Source organism: Neovison vison, chromosome 3, assembly GCF_020171115.1.
Source record: "Neovison vison isolate M4711 chromosome 3, ASM_NN_V1, whole genome shotgun sequence".
NCBI classification, from domain to species: Eukaryota; Metazoa; Chordata; class Mammalia; order Carnivora; family Mustelidae; genus Neogale; species Neogale vison.
Window position 1 is genome coordinate 214740384 of NC_058093.1, and position 26579 is coordinate 214766962.

General features: G+C 54.7%; 1 protein-coding gene across 1 annotated transcript in view; it reads right to left on the bottom strand.

Moving 5' to 3' along the window:
• BCR (BCR activator of RhoGEF and GTPase) overlaps nt 1-26579 on the bottom strand; it is a 122871-nt gene that overhangs the window by 18227 nt on the left and 78065 nt on the right. The window contains exons 6-16 of the mRNA XM_044243831.1: nt 25643-25703; nt 24393-24445; nt 22095-22235; nt 11851-11972; nt 10649-10817; nt 9945-10064; nt 8906-8981; nt 7404-7508; nt 6735-6809; nt 3345-3442; nt 1383-1514 (exon numbers count right to left, since the gene is read on the bottom strand). Of these exons, the coding sequence (XP_044099766.1) occupies nt 1383-1514; nt 3345-3442; nt 6735-6809; nt 7404-7508; nt 8906-8981; nt 9945-10064; nt 10649-10817; nt 11851-11972; nt 22095-22235; nt 24393-24445; nt 25643-25703 (1152 nt within the window). The remainder of the gene's footprint in view (nt 1-1382; nt 1515-3344; nt 3443-6734; nt 6810-7403; nt 7509-8905; nt 8982-9944; nt 10065-10648; nt 10818-11850; nt 11973-22094; nt 22236-24392; nt 24446-25642; nt 25704-26579) is intronic.

The window sequence follows — 26579 nt, forward strand, 5'->3', positions numbered from 1 at the left end:
CCTTCACTGCCCACCTGCAGGCACCCACCGACCTTAGTCCCACACTTTCCTTCTGTAAACCTGCAGGTATTTTTAGCATATTGGAGACAGTCTTTGAGACACTAGCCTGCTGTCTTCCCAGTGATGGCCTCACTGAAGTAAATCCCTTTCTTGTCTCACTACCTCTCGTCTCTCTGCCTTTGGATTTTATCAATTGTGAGTAGCCCAACTTGGTCTGTTTGGGGGCCCCTGTGCCCCAGTTATACCATCTGAGAGAGGGGCCAAGAATCCCACTTTTCCTGTGCTGGGCAAGGCCACCCCACTGAACCCCAGTGTGCATCCCAAACCTTAGTGGACTTGCTGGACGGTTGCCCCAGGCCAGTCCATCCCCAGTTCCTTTCTGTCGGGGGTAGCTGAGGCCCTGGGGCGGCTCTCCTGGGAAGGGGTGGGCTACGGGGTGGTGTCCGCTGGAAGGTAGGTTGTGTGTGTGTGGGGGGGGTCGTCACATACAAGGCAGTCAGAGGAGCATTTCTGCTTCTAGACCTGGTCTCAGGTACAGGGTATGAGGGGGTCCCTGGAGGCCCTGAGCCATTGAATTCCCAAATAAGCTTCCAGGGTAGGAAAGAAGGCAGCTGTGAAAACCTAGGGAACCAGAACCTGAAAACCGGGCAAAACAGAGAGGGGGTCTGGAGCTAAGTGAGGACTTGCTCTCCTCTGAAGGACGAACATATGTGCCCCCCCACAAGAAGACGAAATTACTCAGGGGTGAGTCACTCTCCTTCTCCTTCATCCATGCTGCTCAGAATTTCAGCACTAAAAGCAATGTCCTGCCCTCAGGGCAGAGAGGTGGGGCTTTGTGGACAGCCTCCTACCACTTCACCTGGAATGCCCAGCCCACTCTTGCTGGAGGCTTTACCGGAGGGGAGGGTGGGAGGGTAGGAGAGGAGCTGGAGCAGTCTGGTGCCCAGGGCAGGGCAGGGAGGAACCTGCTTGGCCGGATTTGGTAAGAGGCCCATTAGGAACACGGATATCAGGGCTTCTTCCAGTCGCGTGCAGAACTGCACAGGTGAGGCCCAGGAAACACGAGACCATGGAGGAACTGAAGCCCAGGCTGTGAGAACAAGTCAAACTGAACTTCCTTTGGGGACAAGATGGGGCATGACAGACACTCAAACAGAGAGATGAGCAGGAAAGGACCTGTGACGGTCCCTCTCCAAATCTGGGAGCACTTGCCCTTGATCCCTGGAGCTGAACCGTCTCTGTGTCCCAGGTCAACTGGGAATAGAATGGCGAGCATCCGGCAGAGGGTGTGGGCCGGCCCAGAGGCAGGTGTACGAGGGTGTGTTGGACACAGCGGTGGGCAGAGGAACTCTGCAGGAAGCAGAGGAGCGGGAAGGCCTCACCTGGACCTGGCCCTTGCCCATGATCCTGTCTGTGCTCTCGCCGTCCTCCTTGGTGATCTTCGTTTTGTTGTAACACTTTTCATAGCAGAGTATCCTCAAGGTCTGGGAGCCTTCCAGCTCAATCTCAAATTCCTGAAGTCCCAAGAAAGAAGGAAAGTCCCTCATTGTGAGAGGAAGAGAAGCCCAGTGGGTTCCTCACTGCCCCAGAAGGATCCATGCCTCAAGACCCTCTCCACTTTAGTCCTGCAACGAAGACCCTCAGAAGCTACTTCCCTGTGAGTGCCCCACTGTGGCCCAGCCTGGATGCTTCTGGAAGCTCTGAATACCTCTAACATCTAATCCAAACTCCTGAAGCCAGAATGTCAAAGGGCAGTCCCCACAGCACCTTCACCAGAAGCTCAGGGGTGTTGGTCACAAATGCAGTTTTCTGTGGACTCTGGGTGATATGACGTGCCAGTATAGAATCACTGATTAGTGGGGAAGGCTCTGCATGTTTGGGGACGGGGTTCTATGGCAAATCTCTGTCCTTTCTGCTCTGGACCTAAAGCTGCTCTAAAAAAATCAATGTATTTGAAAGGGGAAAAAAAAAATTGCCCCAGAGAGGTGACAGAGGAGACGAAAGAACTGCTCCTGTAGGCTTTGGAGCTGTCTACTGTAGGATGTGTGGTGTTAACTTTCTCCTCCATCACCTCAGGATAGCTTCAGTAAATTCTGTGTTTCACACCAGTGCTGTTGCCAGCACAGGGTCGTGGTGGGGAAATGGAGAAGAGGGTGACGGAAAAGAAAAAAGGAGAGATTTCTGAGCCTGCATGGGGGTGGGGAGGGCGGGTGTCCTGGGAACACGGAACACCCCTGGACGATCCAGACGTACCCCCAGGCTGGCCACCAGGTGACCTGCTGGTCTAGAACCCTCGTGCCTTGGTTCTTTGAGCCTCCACTGCTGGCTTGCACCTGAACCCTTTGTGCTGTGTCCACAACCCCTCCCTCACTAACCCTGTCAGTCACAGCCCTCCTGCTCCCAGCAAAGTCTTTGGTGGTTCCACATGGCTTTGCTGCTCCCTTGCCACGGAACACCACCCTTTCTGCAGGGATGCCCAGAGCTATCATGCCTGGTCAATCCTCATGCCCTCAGACCTGCTAAGGCATCAAGTCTGATGATCAGAGTAGGGGACACCAAGAAAGGAGAGCTGGGGGCTTGGTCCCGTGGCTCTATGAGCCACAGGACCTGAGCTGGACCAGGCAGCCAGGTGGGACTCAGCCGCTTTTTCTGCAGGGGGGTTGCGTGGTATGTCCCCACCCACATCTTTAAGCATGAAGCCTTTGAGGGCCACAGCTGCTTCAGAAACTGGGAAATGGCATTCTCACAGATCTGGAGGCTTCCTCAATATTAACCACTCTGTATCCATTCCTATACTCCTAAAGGCTCAAGGCAAGGCAGTAAGCAAGTTAACACAACAGCTCTCCAAAGTGAAGGAGAACAGAGCAGCAAACTCTACAAACCCAACACCCGGGACAAGCAAATCAGGTCCCTACCCCAGCCCTGGCTGGCGGAGTTCAGGCTTCCAGAATCCAAGAGGGTCATAGGGCTCATTCCAACTTCCGAGGGAAAAACGCTATGGAAACTTACCAAGTAAACACTTAAGCAGTAACAAAGGCAGCACAAAAAGCCCTTTTAAGTTCGTTTTCCAAAAGCTTCTCCAGGCTGTTTCTTTGTAATGTATGTGTGTGTGTGGGGGTTAGATTCTCAGGAACAGAGATATAATCTCTTGGACTAGCCCCCCTCCTCCCAGGAGATTCCTGGCATGCTGGTGGAATGCTGGCTGTGGCAAGGCCTTGGGAGGTGGGAAGCCATCAGGGAGCCCCAGGCGGGGGAGGGGGATGGTTCAGACTGTCCACAGGGACAAGATCCTGGCCTGCCTGCCAGGGCCAGAGCTCAAGAAGTATCTGGAAGTAGTAGCTCACCTCATTCCAGTTGGGCTCCGTTGTGTCTCTGTAAACGCGTGTCTTGGCTTTATTCACAAAATAACCAAAGGAGTCCACCTCCAGGGTGCAATACAGATCTGCAGAAGGACGACACACGGAAGGTGACCGCACTTTTCCACGTTACCCGCATTTTCTATGACAGCAGGGGTTATTTTTTGTAGGGGGCCAAGGGCAGGCTGCCCCAAGATAGGCCACTGTGACATGGCGATTACTCTGAGCTGAAGGTAATTAAGACTCTATGGGCTCAAGAGAAACTTTTGCCCTTTCCTTAACTATACAGAAGAATCTAGATTGGGGAGAGGGGATTCTCAAAATAAGGGTTATGAGCAGAGATAAATTTTATCTGAGTGACCCATCAGTATGGCAGGGCAAACTTTTTTTGTTGTTGTTAAGCTTTTATTTATTTGTGTGTGAGGGGGAGTGAGAGAGAGCACAAGTAGGAAACTTACCGAGTAAAGTTTCCAGGCTGGCATGCAGAGGGAGTAGGCTCCTCGCTGAGCAGGGAACCTGATATGGGACTCGATCTCAGGACCCTGACAGATACTTAACCAAATGAGCCACCTGGGCATCCCCAAACATCTGTTCTTATTGCCCTGTCATGTGCATTCCTGTCCTTCGAACTCCCAGACCCCTATGCCCTTTTCCTTAGTTCAGAATGACATATATGCCTCATTTTGCCTGACCAGCTCTGTAATTTCCAAGTCCATGTGGATTTCCTGTTTAAATGCTATTAATTTTCTCTTGTTAGTTGGTCTCCTGACAATCTGATTCTTAGTCCAACTGAAAGGACCCTTGAAGGAGACAGGAATTCTTGTTCCTGGACATTTTCAAAATCAGGGGAAAATGGCCTTCATTTTCTTTCTTTCTTTCTTTTATTTTTTTTTAAAGAATTTATTTATTTACTTGAGAGAGAGCAAGAGGGTGAATGAGTGAGAGGGAGAGAGCTTGAGCGGGGGGAGAAGCAGAGGGAGAGGAGAGGGAGAATCAAGACGTCCCACTGCAGGGAGCCTGACACAGGCCTCAATCCTGAGACTCCAGAATCAGGACCTGAACTGAAGGCAGATGCCCAACCAACGGACCCACCCAGGAGCCCCCTTAATTTTCTTTTTAAAACAACACACCAGCAGCCAGCATGGAGTCCCAGCACCTCATGCAACGATTCCATCCCAAAGTGCAACAGAACCAGCAGCTCTCAGAATATGTGTGTGTTCACTTGGCCACCTGCCAAACCCTGACTACAGCCTCTATGTGAGCAAAGCCCTATGGCTGGTGACCTGGGCAGAGATGAATGGACCATGACCACCAAGACGAGGATGCATATAGAGGGGCGGAGCCGGAGGAAGTGCCTACCACCTGCGCAGTTTGAGCTTACCAACCTAATGGGTACACGGTGCTGCAGGCCGGGGCCGGCGGGGGGGGGGCACTACAAATAGCTCCTTGCTGGGATAATCGTGGGCACAGGGGGAGTACGGGTAAGGACCAGCAGCAAGCCACTGCCAGGGTCTAGAAGAAGGCTGGGGCAAGGGGCCAGAGGTAACAATGAAACTTCGCTGACGGGGAATGTTATCTTATGGATATGGCCAATAAACCACACGGTGGTTTTTGGCCTGGCCATGGGGTGGACGGAGGCATTTCTCACTGGGACAGGACATAAGAGGAACAAGTTTAGGGGCCCGAGTGATAGGGTCACTGTGGGGATGCGGAGTTTGGAGTGTGGATGCTGAGGACCCAGATGGAAAGATAACAGAGGGGGCCCAGGAGAGCAGAGTGGGATGGAGGGGAAGGAGCTAGGCATCATATGCGCTGTTGATGGAAAGGTCCCCGGGCACAGGAAGGAGGGAGTATTCATAGTGAAGGCCTATATGGAACCCTTAAAAACACTAGCATTTATGTGAGGGGGGCATGAGGCCGGTACGCCAAGGGGAACAATTACATCTGTGTGATGACTTCATGGAGCTATCATCTGCATACTACAGAACCCATCTGTTACAAGTTTGGGGATTTTCAGAAAATTTAAACACTTGTGCAAACAGCACTGCCACTGTGTTAGGACACTGCCCTCTCTCCAAAAAGGCCCCTTGAGTTCAACGGCAGACAAGTCTCCTCCCACCCTGAGCCCCAGGAAACCCCTGCAAGGCTTTCTGTCTCCAAACGGTGATTTTCTAGAAATTTCCGACAAGCAGAATGATATGACATGTAGTCTTTTGAATGGGGTGTCTTGCTAGGAATAATTCTCTTCTGATTCATCCCCGTGGTTGCCTTTATCAGTACTCTGTACCTTTCTACTGCTGAGTGGCGCTCCGTCACGTGGATGAACATGGCGTGTTCTATGTGAGCATGCATGCATCTCTCTAGAGTAAATACTTAGAAGCAGGGCTGCTGGGTCACACGGTAGAGGTGTGTTTAACTTTTTAAGAAACCGTCAACTGTCTTCCAGGTTCCAGGCTGAACCCTTTCACATCCCACCAGCGGAGGGCCTGAGGGTTCCAATTTCTCCACACTCCCACCGACATTTATCACTGTGCACCTTTTTGATTATTGCCATCCCAGTGGGTATGAAGTGGGATCTCACTGTGGTTTTAATTTCCATCTCCCTACAACCATAAACACCTTTTCACGTGCTAATTAGCTACCTATATTTCTTTGGTGAAGTATATTCAAATCTCTCGTTCATTTTTAAAAACTAGGTTGTCTCCTTTGCACTGCGGTTCTGAGAGTTCCTCATACTCTGAACACAAGTCCTATACGTGTGCACACACACACACACACACACACGGTTTGTAAATTCTGTCTTCTTGGCTGTGGCTTATCAGTGATTTCTCGTTCAGCTTTGCAACATCAGTGTAAAGCACAGCAGCACAGCCCCTGTCCTGCATCCTCCTACAAGGGGCCCGGAGGACTCATGAGGAAGTGGCATGCTGAGGGATGCAGCCTGTGCTGTCCTAGATTGAAATGCAACCAGCCCCCGCCTGAGCACCTGCAAGGCGCTCCCCACCTCGGAGGGGTGGGAGGAAAAGGGGATCCATTTAGCTCTCAGCAGCCAAATCTACTCTGCTGGCTGGGCCAAGGCCCAGCTTTCCACAGCTTGGAACCCAGGCCATGCCTCCTGCCAGTAGCAGATCCCAGTGCCTGTAATTACAAGACCTACCTGCAGGGGACAGCTCAGCAGCTTGCACATCTGGTCCAGGGACCAGGGACCAGGGACCAGGGACCAGAGACTGGTAACAGTCCACTAGGCGTGCCAACCTCCACAGGACCTCACAGGGTTTAGGGTCCAAGGCATCTGACGATAATCTGAGTCACGACCCTGGTTCCTCACAGCCTCCAGGTCAGTGCCCTGTTCCCTTCCTCCCCAAACCAACCACTTACTTGAACTCTGCTTAAAGCCAGTCGCAGAGTGGACAATGACATTCAGGAACCCGTACAGCCCGGGAGATTCATCATCTGTGCAAGAGAGCAGAGAGGTAAGCATCCATGCTCCTGAGACAGGGAGGCAGGTGACAGGCTCTGCTTCAAAACCAACCCTCGAGGGGAACACCATGTGACGGCCATTTGCTCAGCTCGGGGCCAGGGGATGTCATGAGCCAGAAACATAGCCACTGTAGCCTCCGTCTCAGGGACCTGAGGATCTGAGTTGGGTTCACAGCACAGCAGACCTGTGACTGAGGTGAAGAGTAATAAGGTTCCCAGGACAGGAAAGGGGACGTGTGTACAACCCAAGTGCCCGTGAGCAGGAATGAGTAGACATAAGTATGTGGATGAGTGGACGCAAAATGCAGCATGACCAAAGGGAGGACAGGGAAGCAAGGCCAGACTCAGAGCACAGAGGATCTGAGATGTGTCGTATGACCAGGAACAAAGTCATGTGTCTCCTCAACCACCCAGCAGCTGGGGACAGACCACCCCTGACCCGTCCCATCCACTCCTGGCAGGGGCTGACAAGACCCTAGCAGCACACGCATTCCTTTCAGAAACCTATGGTCCCAAAGACAGTGCTGACAGCAGACAGGGACAGCAGCCCTTGGGAGGACAGCCCACCTTCTTTGTTGATGGTCAGTGGAATGCTGTGGACGGTCTGCAGTTTGACACACGAATTGGTCAGCATCTGCAGCTCCACGGACGTCAGTGAGAAGCTTTTGAAACCTGAGAGGGTAGAAACCAGGTGCATCAACCAGCCAGCCTGCATGGTTCCCCAGACCACCGGGACACCCAGAGGGTGTTCTCTGATGTCCCCACGCAAGACCTTCACCATGGTGATGAGCTGTGGTGGCCAGGAGGGGGCGAGCTGCTTGCTCCCAAGAGAGGAGCTGGTAAATGGCCAAACAAGGCGTGGCCTTGGCTGAGGTTGGGCTCGGAGGAATTACCATAAGGCTTGCAAACACAAAAGCGGGCCTGCCACCTAAGCACAGCCACAAGGCAACTGTGAGACGGCGGCTTGGAGCATCTTTCCACACAGACACCCAGCATAGCCCTGCCCTGAGCTCTGTCAACAAGGGTCCCTGGATCTCCACCAGGTGAGGAAAGGGGGCTGATTTCTGTTGCAGTGCTGAGCAGGGAATAGATGCTGCCATGCTGCAAATGGTTGGGGTCCCCTGGTTATAAAAGCACACCTGGGACACGAGCCCAGGCAGGGCAGCAGGCACTGTGTGTGTGTTGCGGGGGAAGGGTGGTTACGGCTCAGCACAGGCAAGGACAATAAGCCTGGAGGAATGGGAGCTCAGGACAGGGCAGAGGCGTGTGGAGCTCCCAGCCTACCTGGGACACCATGCTCAGCCTGGCTCTCTCTGCAGGTACTCTCAAAACAGTGCCACATGCAGCACACCTGGGAACCTCTTAGCAAGGATGGCTTGGGAATCCTGAACCACACAGCTCGGGTGCAGAGGAAGGACCCAAGTGGGGCAACCCTGGGACTTGTGGCAGGGTCTGCCTTCCCACTCCTGAAGCCTGCCAGACAGGCCCAGGGGCAGCTCTGAGCTCAGGAGAAGGTGAAAACTGCTAAGAGAGGTAAGCACCCAGGAAAGGGACCATCCCAGAGAAGAGTGAGCACCCTACCCTATGAGTGATCAAGTGCTGGCCCCTTGGACAAGGACTGGGACTAGCACAGTGTGGCTGCCTGGGCGGGTCCAGCCAAGGGCCTCTTTGGCATCAGCACCTGCTGGGGGGGTGAGGGAGACCAGGGGGCAGGGCAGGCAGGGGTGGGGGGGGGGCACAGAGGACAGGCAGGCATCAGAGTAGGGAGGTTCAGGAGGGAGGTGGGGAATTTAGGAAAGGCACTGGGGGAGAGGGAGAATTCACAGGGAAGGTCAGAAAGCAGTGGGGGTGACATACAGGGGTTGTGGGGGAGGCCTAGGAAAGTGGGCATAGAGGGCAGGGCCCTACAGGAGCTCCTGTCCAATTTATTTTCTGAACCAGAGCTCACATAGCATCACTTGGGTAAGAGAGCCACTGCCCAGCCCTCAGGAAGAAAAGGCTTGAAACCATAGGAGGAGATGAATATCCAGCCCCGGGGTTTCAAGTCTCTCCTTGCAGATGCCACTTACACTTTTTCTGCTGCTCTCGGATGTTTTCCCTCCACTCAGCACGCTCATAGTCAGAAGAGATCAGGAACGTGTAACTCTGGGGAAGGAGAAGGAGAATGCATCCTGCCTACCTTCACTCCCCATCACTGTCCACATGTGCTCCAGCAGTGCACCCCTCCAAGACACACATACCCGGGTGCCAAAGGCTGGCTGGAGCCTGGTGGCTGAGTGTGCTCACAGCTTGGCTTGTGTTTCTGGCACTCTCCACCCTTCCTGCCAGCTGGGCTTTAGGCGGCCATAGCTCCCATGCCCCACGCAGCTCTGCCTCTGGAACCCGCCCCCTGCCTGGACTGCCTGGGCCAGGGCATGGCATGCTGTGACTTAGGGCCACAGAGAAGGTAACCAGTTGGGATCTGCAGAAGTGAGGGCTGGTCCAATTTATTTTCTGAACCTGAAAACCAGACCACCTGTGTCTGACACATAGGCCCTGAGCTGTGACCCAGAGATGAGGCTCTCATAGAGCCCACCAGCTGCCTCCCTAGGCTGCCCGCTGATAGCCATGTGAGATGCCCAGCGAGGGAGAGGCCCAGACTCCAGACGGCACCAGGAGCCAGACTCAGGACAGAAAGTCCCCCTCAGGCCCACAATGTCCCCAGACAGAATCCCTGTACTGAGGTTTGGGTCTGCACAAACCTGTGAACCCCTTGCCCTAGTCAGACTTCCTGGAGACCCCGCCACCTCCAAGCTAGAAGGGCTGAGGTCAATCTGGGGGCTTTGGCCCAAAACACTGCTCTGAAGGACACATGGGCCTGGGTGTGCGGTACTGAACTAGCAAGCCTCTCGTGGTGTCGGAGCGCCCTCCAGAGGTAAAGTGCTGCTGTTGTACCTGTCACACAGGAGCCAGGGAACACAGCTGCCACCCAGCTGGGCGGTGGGTCTCGGCCACAGCACAGCGAGGTTCCAGCTACATGGGACCCGGGGGCCAGGGGGCCAGAAGCATCTGCCGGGGCTAGCAGGGGGAGGCCCCAGCTGGCTGAGTGAGATCGTGGCGGGCGCTCACCTTGCCGTTGCGGTTGTGTACCCTGAAGGCCATGCTGGGAGACATGAGCAGGAGCAGCGACTCCTGCTCTGACAGCTTCTTCTTCAGCCTCTCAATGGCCTTGCTGCCCTTGTTTGCCCTCTGTGGGGAGAGGCCACACGGTCACATTTCCATCCCGGGTGCCCGTGCTACCTGTTCCCGCCCATCCCGTCCCCACTGCTCCCAGAGCCTTCCTCGGCCTACAGGGTTTGTGGAGCCGTAGGCCAGGAATGGGGGGTGTGGAGCTGTAGGCCAGGGGGAGGAGGACCCCCATCCTGCTCGGCCCACCTCAGCCAGGCATCCCTGAACCAAAGCCCAACCTTCTGGTGACCCACCTCGTCTGTGGCCACCGCATGGTGCCTGCTCTGGCCGGGGCTAACCTTACATGCGAACCCTCACTGTTCCTCAAGTCTTGTAATCTCTCCAGAAACAACCAAGGGCCTGCCTGGGCCAGTCTAGAACACCTACAGGGGCTGATTCCCCTTCCTGGGATCCTTTCTCCATCGGTGCAGCCGGGCACCTCCCCCACTCCACACACTGGATGGCTCCAAGCCTGAAGGCGGGCTCGCAGGGATCCCAGCAGGTCGCCAAGGCCAGAAGTGGATCAGACACCAGATACCCGGGTGTGAGGGCTGCTGCCGCTCCAGCTGCAGGGCCTAGCCTTGCTCCTTCCCAACTGGTCTCACCTTCTCTCTCTGAATATCGTTCTTGATCTGGGATATCTTGATCTTCATGGCATCCAGCTCCTCGTCCAGCACCAGTGGGATGCTGGGAGCCGCTTCTGACTCGTCCACCGTCTGGAAGCTGAGATCCGTAAGTGGGATGTACCATTTGCAGTCGTACTGCTGGGTTTTGCTGGGGGAGGAAATAGCACATTAACACATGGACTGTTTCTCCTTTGCTAATGTCACTGCTCTCAAGAACCGGAAAAGCCTAAGTCTGAGGCTCGCATAGTTTACAAGACCTTGAAACCTAGTTTGTGATCTGTGTGACAGGCTGGCATAAGGCCTCTGGCTGACACTGGGGACCCAGTCCCGGTGACCCCTAGTGATGGGCACTCTGCTTGTGTGACTTAGGCCTGATCCACCTCATCCTGGGTTGAGATGGTGGCGGCCCACAGGCTCCCTAATGTGGGAGCACATCAGTGGGGGGCATCCACCAACAGGACAGGACTGCAGAAAACCCCCAGAGCTGTAGAGTTTGAGGGTCTACAGATCTCCTGGGGGTAATCCCTTGCTGTGACAGAAGGGGACACTGAGGCTGTCTTCTGAGGTAACTGGTTTAAGTGTACTCAGTACGGTAATGGCAGAACGGGGGAAAGAGCCCAGTTCTCGTCTTTCTCAATATAATCTCTTATTTCCTTTACAGCTGGTGCAACCTGGGTGGTCTGATTCCCGGGAGGGGTGTGTTGGGGGGTGGTGCGTAGCCTAGGCCGAGAATAATTTAGAAGCTCTCACCAGGACTGGGGAGACAAAGTACCGGGATGGTCTAGTGATGCTCCCCACTCCCCACCCTGCTCCCTCACCTGCCAGCCTGCACCAGACCCTGCAGCTCTCTGACCTGCCACTTTTTCATGACATGACGGATCCCCAAGAGCACCTCATCAGGTAGGTTCCCTTTCCGCTGTAGAAGATAAAAGACTGGTCACTGATCCTGACCTAGAATGTCCCCAAATTGTTAGTGGTGACCTTTCACCCTGAGCCTGGCATCATGGCCAGCTGGAAACGTGACCTAAAGAAAAGTGGCCTGGACACATAGTTTCACCGAGGGGGCAAAAAAAAAAAAAAAAAAAAAAGAAAGCTAGGTTTCCTTTACCCATGAGACTAGCCCCACGCCCGGCCCCAAGACCCTCCCCACCTGGCAGGACGAGCATCGTGTCGTCACTTACCCCCCACTCTGCTTCTTGAGCTTGGTACAGAGGAGTAGGTCAGTGAACAGGAACACGTGGCGCAGCTTACGGGCCCCCTCCACCAGCTCCACCATGAAGCTGTCCTTTAGCAGCTGCCGGTGCTGTGGGGTGCAGTGGGGACTTGAGTCAGGGAAGTGGGCCGGGGGGGGGTGGGCCTTCACTGACTTAGTCTCCCATTTTCAGACCCAGTCTCCAGTGCTCCCCCATCTCAGCGAACACACACATATGCTTTTCTCTTTGTTCAGCAAAGCTTCTCGGGTGCTTGGCCTGTGGAGGAGGATGAGTGGACAGGGTACCAGCCACTGGCCTGAAGGCTGGGGAGGGGGACATTACAGCTATGTCAGTGGTGTGCAGAGAAAACGATGGCAGGAAACCCCTGTGAGCAGGGTGGTCCCTGCCTCTGCAGGGCAGCAACTGGAGACCCAGAACAGGTAAGAGGCTGGCCATGCAAGAGGCCTTCTTACAGAAGGACCATCATAGCACAGGCCCACGGTGAGACGAGCATGGATGGGGCAGCCTGGTGAGCGGAGAGGAGACAGGGCCAGGGTGCTCCAGGAAGGCCTGGCTTAGTTCTGAGGGCAGCAGGAGGCCCAGCAGGGGACCCAGAGCTGGGACCCTGTGCTCTGGGCTTCTTAGGGTCAGAGCCCCCTGACGGGCAGAAGCCCACATAAGATGCCCAGATACCTGCAGCCTGAGTCTGAGGTGACCTGCCCAGGATGCACTGGACCTAGACTGAGCAGGCAGATAGGAGGCACCAGCCCGCCAGCAAGCCACGTGCCTCTGCACCCGGGTGCTTCATCTAAAAGACAAGAACACTCCCACTGGCTCATACAGCTCTGCGGGTAGCTGAATGGCACACCAAGGTAAATTGGTAATTCTTCTGAAAAAGAATGCCTGGCACCTCATGAGGGTCAACACAGTGCTGTGTCAAGGACACAAAGATAGGATGAGAGGTTGATGTGGAGAGCCTCCCCCTTCCCCATGCACATTCCAGGTACGCTGTGTGAGCACAGGGCCTCATCATCGGATGTGATCCCCACGATACCCTGCAAGCAGGTCCTTGTGCCCATCTCACAGATGAGAAACGGGAGCCTCGGAGAGGTTTACCACCTGTCCCAGGCAGGGGACTCAGGTGATTGAGCAAGCAGAGATGCTCAGCAGACTGTGTCCTTGGAATTCAAAAGCCCACGGGAGAGAGACCAGATGCTTAGTGGGAACCCAGCCACCCTGACTTCTGGGAAGGCCCTCCAGAGAGGGTGACTCCCCACTCCTCACTGCGATGGCCAGGGAAGGGCCTGGAGGATCAGGTACATATACTGGAGTGATCCATATCCATAGCATCTCCCCAGCTGGAGGTATCTCCATCCCCACCCCCGCCCCTGGTGTGCTTGGCAGGCTCACGCCTGGCTCCCTGCCACTTGCAACCTCAGACTCTTCTTGGGGAGCCTGTGCCTCCCGAACTCTCCCAGACTCTCTGAAAGACCTGGAGCCAGCAGAGCTGCCCAGAAGCAAGTATAGCCTGGGCTGGTCCCCAGCACTCCCAGGTGCAAAAGCCACACGTCACTATCACATTCAGCTCAGGTTACAATGGCCAGCTGGCCCCTGGTTCCAGGGAGCGAATGATTTAAATGGAAGAGCATGAAGTGGAAGCGCTGGAAGACTGCCTGCGTTCCAAGGCCATGACTCATTGTCACTCATCCCCTGCCCGCCTGGCATGGGCAGACAGCCCACCTGGCATTGGAGGCTACGGGAAGCAAGAAACTGTGTGCACCTGGAGAAACGTCCACACGGAGCTGGAGACCCTAGGGCAAAGCCTAGGACAAACCTGACTGGTGGGTCCTCATCAGGGAGCAGGTCTGTGAAGGCTCCTGGGACCCAGAAGTCCCAGAGGAATGAATGAATAGATGCCTCTGCAGCAGGGACAGAGGAGAGGGTCTTCCAGCCCAGGGACTCTCTGTGATGGGACATGGATCCTTTCTCCATACAAAGCGGCTGAGCTTCTGGCCACCACCAGCAGAGGGCCCCCAATGTCCAGCTCAGAAGTAGACTCCTCAGCACATCAGAAATGACCAGAATCCCAGCAGCGCCCACCCTCCTCCACCTCTCAGCCAGCCCACCCTCTCTTCCTACAAGGTCCTGCTGCTCACACCTTCAGCTGAAGTGTCGCATTCATCCTCCACAAGACCACTGAGTATTCCCTGGTGCTTGGGGCAGCCCACATGCCTGCCCTGCTGTGTGGAGAGGACACATGGCTGACTATGAGGAGCACACAGACCCCTGGCTCAGTGGGCAGCCTTGGGAGGCTTTGACAGGCAGACTCTATTTGGATACTGTGACAGTCGCCACGACCCTCCCCGTAAACTCTTGCCTATGCAAACTCTCATCTTTCTAAGAGAAGCCCCAAAGCCAAGGGAGCCCCGACACTTCCTAGTCAGCCCACTGCCCCCAAAGCATCCCAGTCTGAGCCCTGCTCCGTGCCACGCTCTGTCTCCAAGGGAAAGCAGAGGGTGCGGGTCGTGCATGTCACCTGCCAGACCCTTGCAGTGTGCGGGTACTGGACAGCAGTGGCTATCTTCAGAGTAAGGCTCTTTCATTGTGAGTTTTCCCTGTCTTGTCACAGTTGCCCTCCCTCCAGAGGAGGCACTGGGTCTTGCTTCTGAACCCCAGGCCACCCTGGGGTCTTCTGGCATGCCCAAACAGAAAACATCCAGGAATTGGGCAGAAGAGGTCTCCTGCCCCAGGAAAACAGGCCCCCAACTATACCCTGGTAAATCCACAAAGGGAGCCTGGACCCCAGGAGAGAGACCAGAGTTGGGGGGAGGGGGCAGGGCAGCAGGCAAGGGGAGTGTGAGGGAGAGGGGAGGGCCAGGCATCACACTGCCTCTGTCCATATTTCCCCAGGCCCAGGGGTAGTCCTGAGGCACTGACTCTTAGGGCTGGTAGTCCCACGCTGAATGCACAGCCTAGGGCCCTGATGCCTGGGTAGATGCCTCCTATTGGCTCTGGAGGTCAGCCGGCCTAGGTCTGGGATCAGCCCTGCTCAGAGTCCAGCCCAAAGCCCCAGGCTGAAGAGGGATCCTGCCGCTGAAACAGGTTCATGAAGAAACCACAACAAACCCTTATCTGCACAGACACCATTTCAGGGAGGAGAGAGGCAAAGGATAGACATCAGAGAGGAGGACAGAAATGAAGGAGGGATGAAGCAGGTGCAGGCCCAACAGCAAGTTTTTGAGGGACTTTTCTGCCCTTTGCCTGAGGCATTCGAGGGGCTGCTGGACCCTGTGGCCATCACCTGGCCTCTTCTCAGATCCTGGGCTTCTGCAGAGAAGCCCTGCCAGCACACATGGGACCAGTGTAGAGCCAGGAGGACCCTGTCTGCCCGGAAGATGTCCCACTTGGAAATGCTCACTAGCCCTGTCCGCAGCAACAACTTCTGGTGCAGCCCACCTGTGTCCCCTTGAGGGGATACAGCAGGGTCACACAGCTTGGCTGCACTGGGTCACAGCCCCATGGCACTGTGGGCTGTGGTCTAAAGATGGTGTGAAGTCAGGTGGCTAGAAAGGACTGTCCCTTTGCCTCAGCATCTCATGCAGAGCAAACAGCCCCAGCCCTGGGTAGAGCTGTAGGAGAAGACCTGGAACCTGCTGGACCCCAGGGTAGGGCAGCACCATTCTCAAGGTCTATGGGACAGTGACTCAGGAAAGCCAGCCCCTTGGGGGGGTGCCACAGGAGTGCGTTCGTGTGAAAAAGAATCCATGTGTCTCTGTGTCTCTCTGTGTGTGTCCCCATGTAGGCAGGCATGTCTTTGTAAGTGTGTATCCCCGTCAGTGTATGGGTCCTGATCTCCGTGTTGCCCCATGTGTGTGTCCCTTGTATATATATTTCTGTGTTTGTGTCCTCATGTGTGTGTCATGTTCCTGTGTTTCTATATATCGTTCTAGATGTTTCCATGTCCCTGTGTGTCCATGGGTCTATGTGTCCCCCCATGTCCCTCTGTAGGTATGGGTGTGTGTTTTTGTCCCTGTTTATATCGGAGAGTGTGTCCCCTCATGTGCAGGTCTTTGTGTACACTATGGGGTGGAACAGTGATGGTGCTGGGGAAGGCACTCCACTTGGGGAGTCCCCCTACCACCACATTCCAGGTGGGGAACACCTTTTTAGAGGGGACACCATTTGCCTCCCTGAAAGAGTGATAAGCTCACGCTGCCAGGGAGTGAGGTGTCCGCAGCCCACCCTCCTCTCTTCTCTGCAGTGATGACGCTGGCTCAGCCAATTTATCTCTCTGAGCCTTGGCTGCCTTAAAAGATAAGACGGGATGCAATCACCTGCCTGGTGGCATTTTTCAGAGGATTAAATGTGCCCACATGGGGCTATTGGCTCCCATAAGCCAAGTCCTTTGCAGGTCCAGGCCCTGCGTTGAGAGGTGCCCTGTCATTGGGCTTCTCACACTTCGTGATGACTGGGGTGGGGGTGGGTACTATCACCCTCATTCCTACAGACAAGGAAACTGAGGCCAGTGAGGTTACATTATGTGTCCACCATCTCCGGAAGAGGGGTGTCTCCTTCCTCAGGGGTCTTCCCCTAGTCTGGCCGGCCTCCCTCAGCTGTCACCTAGGCAATACTGCCTCCGACCCCCAGAAGAGCCCACCCAGGAAGGAGGCATCTGGAAGAAGTGTACTCTTACAGACTAATACTTGTGTCCACCCCAAAATCCCTATGTTGAAGCCCTAACCCCACAATGTGACAGTGTCTGGAGGCAGGACCTTTGCAGGCAATTAGGTTTAGGTGAGCCTGCAAAGGTGGGAGCCCATGATGGGACTGGTGCCCTTCTAAGAAGAGGAAAACGGAGCTCTCTCCAAATGCACATTGTGAGGAAAAGCCGTAGGGGCACACAGTGAGAAGGCGGCCGTCTGTGGGCCAGGAAATAGGCTCGTACCAGACCCTGAGCATGCTGGTACACTGACCTCGAGAACTCGAGACCCCCAGCCCCCAGAACTGTGTGAAATAAAAGCCTGTTGTCTGAACCCCCAGCAGATGGCACTTCGTTCAAGCAATGGAGTAGACTGCGGCACATACGAAGAAGCCAGAGACGATTCCATGGAGGGGGTGCAAGGAAACTTTGTCAGGGATAGGAATTGGGAGTTTAGTGATAAGCCAGTGGGGCCTGGCCAGGTGAGAACAAGAAGGGTTGCCAAGGAGGGCCCAGGTGGGGGCAGAGAGGAGAACATGGAAGGTGGCCAAAGCAAGTGGCATCAGTTGCTGGCTGAGGGTGCCTGGCTTGGCTCTAAGCGTGGACCAGATTCACAATGTGTGGCCCTGGAGGAAGCTGGCAGCCTGGGCCCCCTCATTCCCATGCCCACAGAGTGAGGACTGAAACTGGGGGTCGCTGGCTGCATGCGAGCAGCCCAGCCGACACTGCCCATCAGAGCAGCCCCGGCTGCAGGGTAAGTCACTGGGATCTGGAGGTTCATCAGGTGGAGTAACAAGTGTCTCTGCAGCCCAGTGTGTGCTGAGGGCCCCACCCGACTCTCTTGCCCTTATAACTGTTCTAGGGCTCTTGGCACCTGCCCACTTGGCCTCCCTGCAGAGCACACCTCCACTCCCTGGTCCCTGAGAGAGCCTCTGGTTTCCCATTCCCTGGAGAGATGCATCATCGTAAGACAACCAATCGGGGGGATGAAGTCAGAGCACAATGTTGCTTGGAAGGGACAGGAGCCTGCTGGATAGAAGGCAGGGTGAGCCCGGGGCAGCATGCTGCTGACACACAGTAGGAATGTTCACTGAGCACTGGCTAGGTGTTCTGCTGGGCCCTGTGCAGAGTGCTTCCTGAAACATCTCGCACTTGGCCGAACTGTACCCAGCAGCAGGTTCCAACTCCACCACTCTTAGAGAAGGAAAGGCTCAGAGTTAAGTAACATACCCACGTTCCTGGAAGAATCAGATCCTGGGCCCAGACAAGTGGAGAACTTTATGAACTTTATGAAAGGTTGAGTTTAAAAGGCCTAGACACGAAGCACCAGCCTTGCCCTGATGGGGCCCACTCATTGTGGACATCCTCTGAAACTGGACAACACAGCCCCATCCCACAGCTGACCAAGCTAAGGCTCAGAGACGGCACTGCTGAGGTCACCAAACACGGGATCTGGTGGTGCTGGGAACCCCAACCCTTTGGCTGTCTTCATGCCCACCCCCTCCTGCAGCACCCCTGTAAACTGCCACAGGGTCTGACATTTCCAATTCTTTAATCCTTAAGCCAGAGGCCTCCCCTCTCCTCTGCCTGAGCCTCACTACCCCTTGGCCTCAGCCTACATTGGCGACACCTCCCTGGGGGCTCCTGTTCAGCCTGCCCACCTGCCTTCTGCTGCTTGGGGCACCTGGGAACCTGGGTAGAAAATGGCTCCAAGACAAGGCTGGCTCTTGGGAAACAAGACACCACACAGGATCATTCCATTTGTCTCCCAGCCTGAGCTGGGATGCCGGGCAGCACATGGTGCGGTGCTAAGAACAGACAGGCAGGCAGCCGCATGGGGAAATCAGCTGGCAGCTTAAAGTTCATTCAGTTAAATGAAGGAGCACCCAGCTACCAGCCTGCAGGTCCCAGGCCTGGGAAAAAAATGTGCCAGTGGGACCTCTTGGTCCTGATCGGCTCCTGGCTGGCTGAGGACGGTGTCCTCCTGGGAAATGCCTGTCGCTCATAGCCCGTGGGATGCGAGGGCCAGGAGACAGGCTGGCGAGACCATCTGCCAGCTACAGTTCAGGGTCAAGGAGGCACCTGTAATGCTGGCAAAGTCCCTCTTCCTCAAAGAGCACAGCCCTGGAGCTGTGGGGACTGGCTATAAAGGGTGATGAGATTACAGGAGCCACAGAGGGGGGCTGGGGCTGTTGGCCCAGCTCAGGGATCACGAGGGGCCTGCCAGTGCCCTGACTGACCCAGGCTGAGCAGGAAGAGAGGCCACCTCTTGAGAGGGCCAGCAGTGACTGTGGGGATATCTCCATACATCCAGGCCAATGGAGGTACCTTTCCTCTCCCTAGAAAACTGTCAAGAGAGCTAGAAACAGAGAGCCCCCAACGCCCTCCACCATGCTCCCAGCAGGAGAAGCAGAGGATGGGGCTCCACTCAGAGCCTAAAGCTCTGGCAAACCAAAGGGGCACATCTCCTTACGACCACCTATGTCCAGGTAGCTCTTTATACAGGGATCCAGGAGGGGTGGACAGTCCTGTGGGTTCGCAAGGGTGTGGGGGAGTGCGGGAGGGGCTATCAAAAGTCATAACACACCTGTGGTGCACAGGTACTATGGCACACCTGGCCTCATGTCCTGGCTTGGCTACTTAGTGGCTGTGTGACTGTGGGCAAGTCATTCAACCTTTCTGAGCCATAGTGTCCTCACCTGGAAAATACCTCTAACCTCACAGAATCATTAGGGGAACTCAGAAGCCCACTTTCTCTCTCCCTTTGGAAGCTTAATAGTCAATGTTATATACCAAATTTAGAGACAAGAACACAAGCAGGAAAAAGAAATAGGTACTTCCAAATCTCGGACTCTCCCCAGCTGCAAATTCTAAAAGGAAGCAGCCTGCAGCTCCCCACCCCTCCTGGGACCTGCAGATTCTCTCCTGGCTGGTGATCTAGAGGATGCTTTCCTACCATCTCCAACATGAATGGTGCCCATGTGGGCAAATCATCACCCCTGCTCTTAGACACCCCCTCAGAGATCATGAGACCCTTTCTGTCTCACAACGGCCCCCTGGAGGGCTGCAGATCCTGACACTGTCCTTAGATTATAGACACTTGGCAAAGAAATAAGGGCTTCCCAAATTAAAACCACTGGTAAGTGGTGGGCAGGGCTGAATCAGGTTGGGGGACCGCCCTTCTAGCACCCTTTCTACCACACTGGGGACTGTAAACTGGGTTGGGCACCCTGAAGTATGTCCTCAGGCTGATCGATTAGTGATGTCTGTGCCTGGGATGGTGGGGGTGGGGAGCATGAGCATGGGCACCTATCTGTCATACTGGGCTGGCCACCCCCCATCCCTTACCATGCTTGGGACGGAGAGAAGGTGCATGCGAGTCAGACTCACAACCTCTCGGGAGGGATTAGCTTCCCTCTCCTTGTTTAGTTGAGGTACCCAAGTGATCCCTCTCACTAAGCAAGTATCACTGAGGCCAACAGGGCCAGATCCGGTAGGGGAGAGGTGGGTGGAGATAAAAGCCCTTCTCTTCATGAACTGGCTAGCCCCAACAGACTTCCTGGGTCACCTTCCCAGGGTCACCCTGGGACCATAATGATGGGTCAGCATGGAATGAAGCCTATGGTAACAGATGCGGGACAAGGGCTGGGCTGCCACCTCCCAGGTAACATTTGATTTTCCTCAATTCCCTAGGGCAGCCACCTTCACTGAGGCGAGGAGCAAGAAGGTATTTCTCTCCAGGGATCCTGAACAGCAGGATGCGGGTGCTGAGGGCAGACTCAGCCCTGTATGAAAAGCTGAGAGGGAAAAGACTCACGTATTTGCTTCCCAGGAGGACATCGCTCTCAGAATAGTCGGCAGAGGAGAAAGAGGTGTCCTAGGAGGGAAAGGTGAGCTGGGCACAAACCCAAAAGGAGTCTGGACAGAAGAAAATCCCACATCCGGTTAGGCCAAAGCTTTGCACTCCTCCGGAGTCCCTGAGCTGGAGTGGGGCTGACCCAGGGGCAGGGTGCTGCTGTTGCTCTAGGAAAGGAGAGCTGAACCCCACCACCCCCAGGTTCTCGATATCAGACAACTGGGTGTGGAGACCCTGGGAGGTGCTGGGGACCCACTCCTGCCTTCCATGAGCTCAGAGACTGCTTCTGTTTGCCTGCCGGCAACACCGTTGCCGTGAGTCGTGAGCTTTGGGTGCCCGGGTCCGAGTACCCACCCTGTTGTAAAAGGGGGAAACAGATCCAGGAAAGAGAAGCAAGCACGGTCCAAGCCATGTGGTGGGTGAGTTCATGCCAATGTTGGCATCGGATCTCTGTGTCGACCTGGCTCTAGGGTCTGGACCCACCCGAAGGGTGGACTGGAGGGTACACCTCCCTCTTCCTTGACCCTGGCCCACCATGAGAAATCTGACCAAGCCCCTCGCTCCTGGTTAAGCCTGATGAGACTCTGGGCCCATGCGAGCTTTCTGCCTTGCACTCAGGTACCTACTTCCCAAAGAGGAATAGGGAGGACAGATCTGAGGGGCCTGCCTGCTAGCCCAGGTGAAGGACGAAGAGAAACCCTGACTGCAGAAGGGTGAGCTGTCAGTGCCGAGCGCCTTGCACGTGAACCAGAAGAAAGAGGAAGAAGTGGCTTTCAGGGACAGCTACCGTCAGGCTCACAGCTGGCGGTGTCCTGCCTGGGCCATACAGCTCCCATCCCCGCACAAGAGCCCAGCGGCCACAGGTCAGTCTCTTTGCCTTGATGCTGCTCACACTTGTGCTAGATGCTGGCCTCCCTGATTTACGCAGCTCAGCTCTCTCACTAAGTGCTGCCTGCCAGGATGGCACCTGCCCACACCTCACTGGGCCCCTCCTGGGGTGGCTCTCGGTGAGAGAGGGAGGAAGGAGAGACTCCTCCTAGCTGAAGACAAGCAAGCCCACAAACTGCTTGTACCTCCCGCTCCTCCTCCTTTTTAAGTCCTTAAATCTGGTCATACGGGTTTCCCACACTATTCAAAAGTTTGCCTTTACCAAAGACCTACATGAGTCCTGAAAACATGAGTTTTCAGTAACCAAAATAGACCTGAAGAAGATTTTCGCTTCACCAATGGTGACAGCCTCTTCATTTTTAAAGCATTTTAGCTTACAAGAGATTTCATAGGAATGTTCCACCTTCAGATAGGAGAGGAAACCTCGAACTGTTTTTCACAGAGAGAACACTCAGGAGGAACTAGATCTCTCCAGACAAAACGATCTCTCTCACCGGTCTCCTCAGCTGGGGACCCGGAGCTGACAAGGGTGTAGGGAAAAGAAGGCATGTCCTGGACACGACCCACCAACTGGGAAAAGAGGTGGCCAGGCGAGGCGAGCAGTCTGGCAACTCCACCTGGACATCCTGCTTTGGGGACTGGGTTTTAGGGTCAACACCCTAAAAGGTACCACGTTTCCTGTGTTAGGCTGAACAGGAGGCACAGTCTCCTAAGGACCAGAGAGGGCTCCAACATCCCCTTGGCCAGTGGGGAGGCTGGCGCACCCTGACTGTCCCCAGGCTGGCTCACCTCTCCCTTCTTCACAGTCATGGACTGCCGGCGGGGCGTGATCTCCTCGTTGATGCTGGACAGGAAGTTCTGTGAGATACGGAGGGCATCCTGCAGCAGAGGGTGGTCGGGGTGGCTGGAAGGCGTGTGCTTCAGCAAGTCCTGTGTCAGGCGAGGAGACTCAGGTCAGAGGGAGCCCAGCCCTGGCACCCACCATGGTGTGCAAACTGCAGACACAGGCCAGGCAAACCCAGGACAGCTCTCCGACAGGCCAGGGCTAGGCGGGCAGTGCCTGCCGAGCACCATCCCATAAGCAGGTCCTAAACCTAGACGGTGTTCCCACAAGTCCATGCTGTATGCAAGCTGTCAACAGGGGCTCCTGCTCTTGGGGTTGACCCTGTCCACCTAGGTCCATGACATTCTGGGCTGGACCATTCCTTGTGGTGGGGGCTTTCCTGTACACTGTAAGACATCAGCCCTCCCCAACCCCAGCCTCTACCCACTAGATGCTGGCGCTCCTCCTTGGCAGTTGGGATGAGAAAGTCTCCGACATTGCTGCATGTCCTCTAGGGGGCAGAACTGGCCTTGTCCAGGACCTCTGGTCTGTGCCAGCTCAGGAGAAAGCACGTGGCCTTCCCTGCTCCTCCTGCTTTAGAGAAGAGTCTAAACCTCTTTAGAATACAGATGGAAACGCTGACTCCTTCTCCACTAGGAATGCAAGTAATTCATGCGAAAGGTCAACAGCTCCTTGGTTCAGAAAAACGAACCCCCCTTAGCTTTCAGATCTCCTCTGCTGAGATGAAATAAGCCTGGAGGAAAGCTCTGGTGCTCATGGTCCCAGAACCCCCATGCCACCTCTGAGTGGTTCTGGTTTCTTCCTGTCAGGACGCTTGGAAAGGGGACAGATAAAGGTCTCGGAGGCTCTGCTCAACAGGCCACCAGCCAGAGCCCTCTACACCATGCCTCTCATCTCCCTCTTTATCAGAAGATAGTGAGGAATTATGAAATGTGCACTTAAGGGGCGCCTGGGAGGCTGTCGTTAAGCCTCTGCCTTTGGCTCAGGTCATGATCCCGGGGTCCTGGAATAAAGATCCACATCAGGTTCCTTGCTCGGCGGGAAGCCTGCTTCTCCCTCCCTCATCCTGCTTGTGTTCCCTCTCTCACTGTCTCTTAAGAAATATCTTAAATAAAATCTTAAAAAAAAAAAAAAAAGATTTAAGAAATGTGCACTCTGGGTGCCTGGGTGGCTCAGTGGGTTAAGCCTCTGCCTTCGGCTCAGGTCATGATTTCAGGGTCCTGAGATCGATCCCCGCATCGGGCTCTCTGTTCAGCGGGGAGTCTGCTTCCCCACCACTGCCTCTCTGCCCGCTTGTGATCTCTGCCTGTCAAATTAAAAAAAAAAAAAAAAAAAGTGCACTCAACAGAATACTACACCGCTTAAATTCTATGGGGCAGAGCTGTTTGGGCTGAAGTGGGACAATCTCCACCACATAGTATCAAAAAAAAGCAAAGTGTGGAATGATACATATAGCAGGATGTCTTCTATGTAATCAAAAAAGATGTTCACATATGTCGGTATGTGCATGAAAGAATTCCTGTGGTGGTGGTGGGGACGAAGCAGGAAAGGAAATGGAAACCTCATGCACTTAGGTGACTTGGTTGTAAATTAAAAAAAAAAAAAAAAGAAAAAAAAAAAGCTGGGCGCCTGGGTGGCTCAGTGGGTTAAAGCCTCTGCCTTTGGCTCAGGTCATGATCCCAGAGTCCTGGGATCGAGCCCTGCATCGGGTTCTCTGCTCCGCGGGGAGCCTGCTTCCTGCCACCACCATCCCCCCTGCCTACTTGTGATCTCTGTCAAATAAATAAATAAAATCTTAAAAAAAAAATGCATGTACAACTTGTTTTAAATATAAGTGAAGAGGGTCACCTGGCAGTAGGACTAGGGGCCAGTTTCATCTTCCCTGCTGCCTTCGGGAGCAGCCCCAGTGAGGCGAGCCCTCCCCACGCTCCCTCTCCCCAGGCTGGGAGGCAGCGGTCATCCTTGGGGCCCTGCAAGGCATCTACTCTCAGTGCCTTGACCCCATCTACCTTGGAGGCCCTTCTTACTTGGGACAGGATGCTCCCACCTGGGACCTCCTCTTCAAGAGCACCCAGGCCCCCCTGCAAACCTGCTTTGTCCCCCCTCACCCCCCTGTGAGCCTCTCATTTCTAACATCATCAATAAAGGTGTGTGGCCGGAACAGGGGTAAGGGGTGGGCAGCACTGATGAACATCAGAAGCCAAGAACCCCAGGGTTGAGATGGTCCCAGGTGGGGGACTCACATGCAGGACCAGCGTGCTGCGGGTCACCCGGTCCACAGGCTTGTAGAGCAGGGCTGCAGAGAGATGGGCAGGGTGAGAGGTGGCCATGCACGGAGAAAGCAGCCCCAGACCACCCGCCTGCCTGTCCTCGTGGGAAGGGCTTGGGCAGAGAAAGCAGCCCTGGGAACCAATCCATACCCAGAGACAAGCGCCAACTCAGAGCACCTAGAAGACTGAGCCCATGGCTTTGAGCTTTCGGTCTGTGACGTTAAAGGCTGAGTGCAGAGCTACTGGTCAGAACCCAAGCTGATGTCCCTCCCCCTGGAGTTGGGGAACCCATGAGCACCTGGTGCACATGGGCTGACAAGGTCCCAATCATGGCAGGAGACCGGCTCTCCGGCTCGGAGGGTCTCCTGGGAGCAGACCAGCATGTCACTTGCAATGCCCATTCCTGCGCAGTTTGGAGCCCCGACTTTGAGGACAGTGGAAACTTACTCAGGTGCCGACACAGTTCTTGGCTTTGTAAGTGTTTTCAGACACCTGGCCTCCAGCAGCACAGGAGCCCTGGCCAGCCTTGGCAGCCCCCACTTCTCCATCAGGACGGTGAGCCCAGCCCATGACGGGCGCAGATGCGCACGTGGGTCCTGACATATGTCAGGTGCGTTTCCTCACGTGACTCCCACCACTACCGTAAGACATGCATCGTTAGCCCCATTTTACAGATGAGAAGCTGAGACTCAGAGCACGGTGAAGCTCTGCTTGGCAGAGCCAGGTCTGCTGTTTTCTGGAAGCGCAATTCTTCACGCTATCCTAACAACTGCAACCAAGAAGTGACCTATCAGTGCTGAGGCTGCTTTCTGCCCAGAGTGAAGAGGTTGGACACACGGGCCTAGGGGAGCCTGACAGCTCTGGCTTTCCCCCTGCTTGGCCATGTAGGACCTGTGGTTCCAGCTCAGTTCCTTTCATTCTAAATCTGTCCTGTCACTTGAAAAATGGGAACATAAAATCCTCCTTACAGGGCCATTGGGGACAACATGATGACATTTTAAATGCCCAGCAGTGCCTGGTTTATGGGTGTCTGCAAACTCCTACCGTCCTTCCTGGTTGCTACCTGACCATGTCCTTCACCACTCAGCACACCCAGTGCCACTTTACCCGTCTCCCTGTCACCCCAATAGGGTGCCCTGTTTGCTTTTCTAGCAAATGCCCCATCGGCTCATGGCAGCTGTCCCCACGGGCAGCACGAAGAGGCCTCAGCCCAGAGAACTCACTTTCCAAAGAGTTCTTGGTCGTCTGGTCCTTGGCATCCTTGTTGCTTCTGGCTCTCAGGTTCTGCAAAAAGAAAAGCACATTTTTACACGGGACAACTGAGGTAGCACTGAAGTGGCAGCAAGTCCAGTGGCCAGCAACCTTCTGCAGAAAACTCACCCTTCTTTCACTACATAAAACCTTAGGGGAGGCAAGTCTTGGGGATGTGTGTATGTCCTGGACCAAAGCATGAAATACAGGGTGGGTGGAACACAAGGCCTGCCCTGGGCACCAGGGATTGCTGACATTCAGGGCCAGAGATCTGGATTTGCTTACTGTGCGGGTGGGTCCTAGATATCACAGGACACGGGGCTGCAGCCCAGGCCCCCACCTATAGCAGGAGCATGCCCCCTCCTGTTGTGACAATCAAAAATCCCCAGGCATTACTCAGTCGTCTGTAGAGGACAAAATCACCCCTGGTCGAGAGCCTCAGACATACAGAAGCCTATAAAAATAAGGCAAACCACAGTGTCCTTCCTTAACAAACAGAATCACTTTCTCAGAGAAGTTAAACAGTGTGCAACAGGCTGGAGGGCTGGAAAAGCACTCACCTCTGGAAATGGCCAGGGCAGGCCCCCTCACTGCTGAGACCCACACTGGATTCCCCCTCCTCCCACCCTCTCCTGACTTCCCAAATGTACAGGCATACCTTGGACATCTCGTAGGTTTGCTTCTGGATCACCACAAAGAAGGTAGTATTGCAATAGAGCAAGACCAGTGAATTTTTTTTTTTTTCCTAGGGCCTAGAAAAATTATCCTTACAGTATACTACAGTCTATTAAGTGTTCAAGAGCACTAGGTCTGAAAACAATGTACCTACCTTAATTAAAAAATACTTTATTGCTAAAGAATGCTATCATCTGAGCTCTCAGGAAGTCATATCACCACTGATCATCACCA